The sequence below is a fragment of the Cotesia glomerata genome, linkage group LG2 (assembly GCF_020080835.1).
Source record: "Cotesia glomerata isolate CgM1 linkage group LG2, MPM_Cglom_v2.3, whole genome shotgun sequence".
Taxonomy (NCBI): Eukaryota; Metazoa; Arthropoda; class Insecta; order Hymenoptera; family Braconidae; genus Cotesia; species Cotesia glomerata.
Window position 1 is genome coordinate 18,979,317 of NC_058159.1, and position 10,191 is coordinate 18,989,507.

Sequence of the window (10,191 nt, forward strand, 5' to 3'; positions counted from 1 at the left end):
ATTCAAATGATTAATTGATTATCATTCATCGAAAAGTGTGAAATTTAAAAAATATATTGATTAAATAACGATAAATCGTATTTATATGATTATTGTTTTCTAGGCAACAATCTCCAAATTCAGGGACAACTGGTACGTCAACAATATCGTCTTCTGGTGGTGATGCTGAAAATGCTCAAAATATTAGTATGTATGCCGTTGGCGGAAGTAGTGCTATGGGGAGTTCAGATAACCCTACATCAACAGTTCTGACAATTTTACCATCGGTGCCTTCAGCAACTACCGCCTCAACCATAAGTACATCGGACATAGCTATTACTAGGAGCGTGTCAGCACCTGCTGGTCCTCACCCTGCTATTCAAGCAAGTACTTCAATAAGCACTACTGCAACGTCAACGAGTCAACGACCAAAACTTCGAAGAAATATGAGTCGCACTGAAGCTATTCGCAAGTATGTCTAATTAAGATTATTGTAATGTATATTATACGTAAAACCATTGAATTTTTCTGGTTTTATATTTACACTAGAAAATATTCTTTCATCTAACACAATATTTACAAGGAGTGTACAGGACAACCCCTATAAATTTGAGCTTCTTACATTCGATTTAAAAAGAGAGGGAAATCTATTATCGTTTTTCGTTACTCGTGTACATCCTAGCACAAGTATCGTAAATTGAAATTCTGAAAATTTTCGATCCCGCAGCTCGAATTCATAGAAGTTCTACTATAAAATCTGACGTAGGAAAAACAAATGTATCAATCTATCCCTAGTAATAAAGATTGTCCATTTTGCAACAAATCGGTCGTAAGAATACAGATCGATAATTATCAATTAGTAGTAAAAGAAAGATTATAATCGATTTTGGTAATTTATACTGTAAATCCAAGTGTTTTAAAAGTGACTACAAATGGGCATTTAACATAGGAAATTAAAACACGTGGAAGTGTTTTAAAAGTGACTGCAATACTTCAAGATAGAAACAAAACACTTTGTGTGTGTTTTGTTAAAATACTTGGATTTACAGTGTAGTGATATAAATAATATATTACTCATATTAATTCAATTAGTACTAGATAAATGAAAACGTTTGAAAAATCCATCAGTGCATGACTCATAATACTTATTGAATTTAAAAAAAAAAAAAAAAAACATTCTATTGCTAATTTATAAAGTAAAGTTGTAAAAAAGAAAAATAATGATTTTCGATTATTTACATAGTTTGTCTTACAAGTATTTCGCATTGTTTCATTTACCCATTAAGCTAGGTATCATGTTTATTATAATTAAAATACATGCATGAAAGAAAAAAAATTTACTTAATTATAACAACAAAATCGAGTTATTTAATAATTCATGCTACCAACTCTTTTATGAACCGAACGAATCTACATGAAAAAAAAAATTGTACGAAAAATTACGATTGTCACATCGTAATCCAGGATCAGACTAAAAATATTTTTACTTTTATAATTTTACATTTCTAAATTTACTACTTAAATACCAATTTTTACGATATACCATTGTAAAAATTTCTATATAAACAGTATATACTAAGATATTGAAAGTCTAGTCCTGAATTACAATGTGACAATCGAAATTTTTCATACACGGAGAGAAAAATGTAGAAATCATTCCTATAATTTTAATGAAATGTTTTCCTATACCATTTTAGCAGCGATTACTTAAATTATGGGAATGGTTCCTCTAATTATAGGAACGATACCTATAGTTATAACTGTAATATCGGCATGATTCCCATAATATATAGGAATAGTTTCTATAATATTATAGGAACCATTCCTATAATATTATAGGAACCATTCCTATAATATTATAGGAACTATTCCTATAATATTATGGGAACTATTCCCATAATATTATAGTGATGATGCCTAATAATATTGAGATATTTATCATTACAACTCAAGTTATTTGTGACTTCGATGACCACTTTGAAGCATTTGAAATTATTAGTAATTTCGATAATTTTACTTGTTTCCCAATAACATCATTTGAAATATGTAAAATAAGTAATATTGTTCATATAAACAATAAAAGTTACATACCCAAAAAGTGGATTTAATAAATATTCAACGTATGTATTGTAAATAAATAATTTGTTTTAAAAATAAAACTAAATTGTAAAAATAAACAATAAATTTCCATATCTATTTTGCTCCTCTAATTGTATAATGAGAAAATATCCCTTTTATTAGAAAAACTTTAGAATTGCTAGAATATTTTTAAATATTATCTAACACAATAATAACTGAGTTGGAATAAACAATTTAAGATTAAGTACACACGTGAATAAAAATTATGAAAAATAAATTTTTTCACTCTAGTGAAAGATCAATTTTTATTTACAAAAACAAATTTATTAGCAAAAAAATATATAATAATTACTTTATATTTTTGAAGTGATTGCTTCATTATTATGAACATAAACATTTTTCTATTATTATGTGCGTCTTTCCCATAATATTATAGAAACCATTCCTTTAATATTATAGGAACCATTCCCATAATATATTGAAGCTATTCCATTATTGTATCGGAACGTTTCCAATAAACTACAGTAGCGCTCAAAAGTATTTTGACAACATAAAATTTTTTAATATTTTTTTAAAATAAAAGCCTATCGGAAAATGTATTGAGTATAATGTAGAGTAGTGTAACTGCGACTATTTAAGCGTATCAAATTACAACTTGTTTGTTTACACACCGCGCCACCGTACGTACTTGACTTACCGTGAGCTCAAAAGTATTTTGACACGCATTTGACTTGAAAAACTCTCGCAGATTACTTGTTCCTTAGTTTTTATTATTACATATATTTACTTGTTGTGGTTACTTCAATATGCCTAAGTGCAAGGAATATTCTAGTGATTTTAAAAAAGCCGTTATTAATGCATTAAAACAAGGAATGAAACAAACAGAAGTTGCTCGTTTGTTTAAAGTGTCTCGACAGTTAGTTAGCTTATGGAATAAAGTCTATAACAAACGAAAAACTGTCGAAAGTAAGCCTCGAACAGGCCGCCCAAGAAAAACTTCTTCTTACATCGATCATATTATAAAAAAGTTATCAGCAAATGATAGACGGATGTCCGCTGTAATGATAAAAAATGAATTAAAAGAAAAATATAACGTAGATATTCATGTTTCTACTGTTAAACGACGCCTAAAGGTCCTAGGGTTACATGGCCGAAGACCGGCTAAAAAACCTTTAATATCGAAAAAAAACAGGAAGTATCGTCTTGAGTTCGCGAAATGGCATATATCGTGGTCAAGTTTAGAGTGGTCTAAAGTTTTATGGAGTGACGAAAGTAAATTTAATTTAATGTCATCTGATGGTATCAAGTACATTCGGCGTCCAGTAAACAAAAATACGATTATCGGTATCAAATACCCACAGTTAAACATAGAGGTGGTAGTGTGATGGTTTGGGGATGTTCTCACGGTCTGGAGTTGGACCATTAGTTCGAATAGAAGGAAAAATGGATCGGTTCATGTATGCAAATATATTAAAGTCTCAGATGTTACCATATGCTAAACATCACATGCCAGCTAAGTGGTATTTTCAACAAGACAATGATCCCAAACACAGATCAAAGCATATTAGTGACTTATTAAATCGTGAAAAAGTTAAAGTTCTTGAGTGGCCAAGTCAAAGTCCCGACTTGAATCCGATAAAAAATCTCTGGGAAGAATTGAAACGTAGTGTAAAAACCCAAAATTATTCAAACAAAAACGCTTTGTTTGAAACTCTAAAAAATGAGTGGGATCAAATTCCAATAAGTCGATTACAAAAATTAATCGACTCAATACCTGAGCGATGCAAGGCTGTCATAAAGGCCAAGGGATATGCTACTAAATACTAATATATTTATTGCTGTAAATTATAATTATGCGTTAAATTAGTTTTTTTTTTTCAAAAATGTCAAAATACTTTTGAGCCACCATTTTCCTATTATTTTAAAAATTAAACTTTCTTTTATTACGAATAAGAACCTCTTTGACACTATTCTGTAGTTTATTCAAAAGGTGTTAAAAAAATAAATAAATGATTATTGTGTTTCATATTTATTTTTAATTAAACCATTAAATATATTTGTCAAAATACTTTTGAGCGCTACTGTATGTGTATGGTTCCCATAATGAGCATATACGGAAAAAAGTAAACTGTAATAAATAACAGTCGATTTATAATAAGTAATGATCAACTGCTAAAAATTACCATTTCAAACAGTAAAATCGTGATTTTACTATTCACTTTATAATATTTACAATTTAAACGTTACAATTTACTCTTTACATGGAAGAAAATGCTATTTCAAACAGTAATATTCGCTATATAAATGTCTAAAATGTTGAAATATAATAATTAAGAATTCAGACTTTGATATTTATCATTTCGTACCTAAAAAATGATCTTATGACATGTAAAAAGTATAAAATAAAGTTAGTAAATTTTTAATACAAGCAACGTTATTATTTACAAAGTAAAATGGTAAATTTTAAACGCAACGCTAAAAGTCAAACTGTAATTATTGACTTGCTTGGACTGGTAAAATGTATATTTTAAAAGTATACTTTTTACTGTTTCAAATGTTAAATTCTCCCAGAGTGAGACCCCCTTCTCTTTCATCTGAGTTCTCCTTCTCCTCATAATATGGACTATATATTGAAATGGCAATTTTTACTGTTTGAAACTACTAATCACTTATTTTGGATATTAAATTATAAATTGTGGCTTTTATACTTTCTACATTAAGTTCTGTAATATTTATATTTTTGCCACCCCGATGTCCGCTTTACTGTTTGAAATTATAAAAATTAACCGGAATCCGAGTGAATATTACAGTTTACTTTTTTCTGTGTAGGATTGATACCTATAATGATCATTTTATTATTATAGGAACCATTCCCATAATTTTTGGAAAGGTTCCTATAAATTTCTCTCCGTGTACAATTTTTTTCCGGGTACTAAAGAAAAAAAAAGTAATGAATATTTATTTTAAGTTATCGTGTTTCCAAGTTTCATGCATTTTCATATTGCTTGTCGGAAAAAATTTTTTTATTTATTTTTTTAGTTATTTTTAGTTTCTATCACACTGAATCAAGTTGAGAATTTACAGAATCAATCTTGGCTAAATTATTCTAATTAGTGCATAAAATTATTAACGTGAGATATGAAATATACATATTTATCATATTTACCTAAAAGAACCCGGGGAAAAAAAATTATATATAATTTTATATAATTATGTATAAATCATTATATATAATTATGTATGAGTTTTGGCCATATAAAATTATATAAAAAAAAATTTTATATTTTTTTTAAATTTTATAAAAATTTTTTTTTTTTAATTTTTAAATTAAAAATAAGTAGGAATTGGGCCTCACAGAATATTTGCGATCAAATATCTGATGAAAAATTCTGAGAGTCGACGGGATTTGAACTCGAGTCCTTCTAGTTGCCAATCCTGCGCGCTACCATTGCTCCGCATTACCCGATACAGCTTCGGAACATTTTTTATTTTATTTGAATTAAAACACCAGATAGGCTAGGTTTTTATTAAAATTCCATAAAATTCTTCAATATTTCATGGAGTTTCACAGGAGTAGTAGTTTTAATTTTTGATTGTTAATTTTATCTGTTATTTATGGTTAACCTTTATTTTTTATTGTAATTATCCCCTGGTGAAAAAAATTATTTATAATTTTATATGATTATATATAAATCATCCTATGTAAGGAGTGAGCTGTTAAAATTTCAAGGCGATCCGAATATTTTCCCGAGAGTTAAATCATTTCTTTATAAAACTAGGCTGAAATTTTAATTGTTTATAATTTTTGTGCTATTGGTCAGACGTAGATGCTTTAAAATAGATGAAAGTCCTTGAAGTTCGCCGTTAGTCAAAACTTGCAAATAAATAGCTATGATTCCTGATTGGTCAAACGGGAAACTTTACTCACTTACTATTGTTCAAGCCTAAGAATGTCGACATATATCACTATATATCAAATCGATATGTATCAAATAAGAAAATCAATAAACAATGTATTACATTAATGTATAAAGCTTAGATTAGGAGGCATGTGGATGGGCACTGTTGAAAATTTCTAATTAAAAAAAAAACATTACTGTTTTTTTTTAAGCTCTACAATTCATTTCTGCACCTCGAAAATCTAAAATCAATTAGCCCGGAAGAAGAATTTACTCAATTAGCATTTTTTCAATTGCCTATAATTAATTAACAAATAGTGATCGTCATTCAGTTTGTTCTGGAATTTTATAATATTTTGTTGAACTATCTAGAAACAACCTCCCGAGTCCAATTGAAGGTAATGCTATTTAATCGAGTAAACCCACGTAAAATTGACTATCTTTTTTGGGCTATTCGACTGATTTCTTACGTTAACTAGTAATAGGAAAATTTAACAAAAAAGGGTTGCTTTGTATTTTACTATGTATATAACAGCAGGTCAATTTATTAGAAACTACTTTGTCCTCTTGATCATATAACGTAAGTCAGATCGTAGTGGAATACTTTGGTAAAATTTTATTAACAATTAAAGTCCTTTTCAATTGATTTTTTCAACATTTTGCAAAATAAGTAAAAATTTATCCAAAAAAAACTTTAACGCTGATTATATTAAAGTATTTTATAATTGAAAAATTACATTACATTTCTCAAACGTGTTGTCAACTGTATCTTTGGTGCAGCTTTGAAGCACTCTATTTTTTAAATTAATGAACAAATAGAAAAATGTTTTAAATTATATCTGTGGAGAATTTTGTTCTTAACTAACTCTCAATTAGTTGTATTTTCTGTGATTCCAATATAGTTTGAGCTATTTTGAAAAAATTGAGAAAACTTGTGAATTTTCAGAAAATTCTGCTCAGACATTATATAGAATTTTGTATATATACATAATTATAATTATATAAAATTTAATATCATTATATATATTTATATAAAATTTTAAGTTAACAATTATATATAATTAGATAAAATTATATATAATTATATAAAATTATACATAGTTTTATATAGTTTTGTATGATTATATATAATTTTATATAATTATATCTTATTATATAAAATTTTTTTCCCGGGAAATCTCCAAGCTCTGTAAAATATTATATGACCATTACATCTTTTTGCTTTTTATTCGTTTTTCTGCAGTTACATAAAGAAGGAAACTGCTACATTTTTTGGCGTCGACGAGGAAACGGAAGCACTCGAGAAACAACGATGGTTCGATCGTCGCCGACGCATGGCTTCAAGAAAATATGGAGCTCTGAATCCAGAGCATAAACCACCAGACCCAGATATCACAAGAGATGTTCCTGATTCAACAGAAATACCAGAGGTGCGTCAACAAAATGCAATTATTCTTATTTATTATCAAAATTTTGCTTTTTATTAACAAAAAATTTAATCAAATCATGCACCGAAGTCCCAAAAGAGCTAAGATTTAGTCTCATAAAATATTTAATCTCATAAATATACTTACAAAACGACAATTGTATATTAATGCGGGTATCCAATGTTCCACTGCATGTGGGTATCGAATAGGGTGATTCAAAAAAATCGAATATTTTTTTTTTAACTTTCGAAATTGAATAGTTGGTTCTCAGGCACCTCTAGAAAATTCTCACCAAATTTGAGCTCTTAATATTGATAGGAAGATTATCCTCATCACAGTTTTACATTTTTCGTTAATCTTTTATAAAAAAAATCATATCTCATTATCAATCAATTTTTTAATCACATCTTTATACATATTTTTGTAGGAAATTGAATGATCTACAAAAAAAATCTGATATGTATAAGCGATTACATTGACCATTTCAAAGATATCCGAGATCAAAGTTCAAAGAATTTATCAAAAAAAAATTTTTTTTTGCCCTCCGGGCGGAAAGTGACAACTTTCGTCCCGCTGCGCTAAACTAAGTTGCCGCTTTCCGCCTTCGTCGGACAAAAAAATAGTATACACTCCACGGGAAGTAAATAAGAAAGCCTCAGATCACATGTTTGTTGACCTCGGCTTCGCCTCGGCCAACAATTACATGCGATCTGAGACATTTCTTACTTTACTTCCCTAGGTGTGTAATATACTATTCTATATACATATAAGCGAAATACCACTGACTCATCACCAGATCTCGAAACTATTGGACCGATTCATTTGAAATTTGGCATAGGTACTCTTTTCACGTAGACAGAGATAAGAAGGGTTTTGCAATTCTAATGGTGATTTTCGTCAACCATCACTGTGTACTACCTCCCTCCCTCTCATTCTGTTTTACCTCCTCCATTGCTATACTATCTCGCTCTCTTTTGGAAGAAATATGTTCTCCAATCTGAAACTGCATCAGTGGCTGTAAATTTAGCAGAACTCAAACCCCACTGTCGCCGTTACCACTGTTGTATTAGTTTTAAAGACTTGAAGACTAGGTGCCTTGGCCAGTCTGATTTGGTCTCAGGCAGCCCATGGCATGTCAAATTACCAGGACCTTCCAGAAGATTGTTTTAAAATTCTTGCTGTTTATGGGCTTGTTGTTTCTTTTATATTTTTAGCTAAATTCTCAGCTATAAATTTGTGGGAGAAAACTCATATTACTAGAAAACTCCTCGAGAATAGATGAAAATGCAGTCGTGTATGATATGAATAAATTATTATTATGCAATTGCACTGGAGGTGTGCAATAAAAGGGTGAAGAAGAAAGGATCTCAGCCGCTATTGGAGTTGTTGAGGTCAACCGGCATCTGTTAATAATGATCCGGGAGAGGATCTGAGGATTTTGATCCGAGAGGATCAATGTGATCTGGGAAGATCGATTTGTGAGTGATCCGAGAGGGATCCAATGTGCGTATTATGATTTGAGACAATAAATTGAGATTAGTTAAATTGGGGTAAGAAAATAGATTTTTAATTAGTCGAATTGAATCTATTTTGCAATTATAAAAGTGTATTTAATCATTTATATATTATTCATGAAATTTATATTAGTGATATATTAATGATTTGCTTGATGGGGAGAAGCACTGTGTTCAATATTTTTAACAAATTTAAAATGTATATTATGAAGTTAAATCGATCGGAAGTCTAATCAATTGTTATTGATTATTACTTACAAAGAATATTAAAGTTGCATAAATAATTAAATGATGATGAAATCATGCGTCTGTTACACACGGCATATAAGTTTGAAGACATGGCGGCGACGCCACAATAAATAAATCACAAGTATCAAAATGATTTTACCTTGATTACGGTGAATTTATATTATTTTTGCGAGTAAAAAAACAGAAAGGTAAATAATTACTTGAGTTGATTTGAATATCAGGAGTAAATATGATATTATGGAATTTATTTGCAAGAAATCATACAGAATAATGAATTGCTTGAGGCTAGCAGATATTGTGTCGGTCACAGGTTTAAACACAACAACTATACACATGGCGTCTAGCGCCTCGTGCTTCATGCAAATAAGGCTTCTGCTTCCCGCTAGCTCATGGTGCGCAGGTGGCAACGTGTTATTGAGGCATGTTAAGGAAGACAGTCATAGAAATGACTCTTGTTGAGTCTCAAGTATAGTTAAGCTTTTGGTGTGCAGTTATGAGGTGGAATTTGACCAACTCCTCTTTGCCTTGGCAACCAAGAAACAGGTATAGTTATGAGAGTCGGGGGTGACCAACTCTCTTTTGCCTTAACGCGGCAAAACAATGATTTACCGATACTATGGTTACCATTACCATGGTAACCGTTGCTTTATAATAACTGTCAAAACAAAATAAGGTTAACAAATTCAGTTGTCCTCAATTAAATTCGGAGGAATCATTAGAATAAAAGTAGAAAGTTACTAAATACAATATTCTATAAATCATCTGCAGTATTATTCTACTATACATAATGTTGAAACTTAAATATATTTGTTTCAAATTACTACCAGGTCGTTAAGTCTAACTATTGGTTAGTTAATCATTTTTCTTCACAGAAAGTTACATAGATTAGATAACTTATATTTGTAAGGTTCTAAAATAGTTTAAAAGTGATATTACAAAAAAATAGAAAAACGGTTGGCCTAAAGGCCATCCCTACACTTCAAATTAATTTATATTTAAGCGTAAAATTGTACTTACCGAGCTCAAAATCTGGTAAAGTTTAAT

General features: G+C 29.6%; 1 protein-coding gene across 1 annotated transcript in view; it reads left to right on the plus strand.

Annotated features, from left to right (window-relative positions):
• The window catches only part of LOC123258688 (inactive rhomboid protein 1-like), a gene marked incomplete at its 3' end in the record, with an annotated part of 68,888 nt that extends 61,501 nt beyond the window's left edge, over positions 1 to 7,387 (plus strand). Inside the window, 2 exon segments of the mRNA XM_044718851.1 lie at positions 104 to 451; positions 7,201 to 7,387. Of these exon segments, the coding sequence (XP_044574786.1) occupies positions 104 to 451; positions 7,201 to 7,387 (535 nt within the window).
• Positions 7,388 to 10,191: the final 2,804 nt, after the last annotated feature.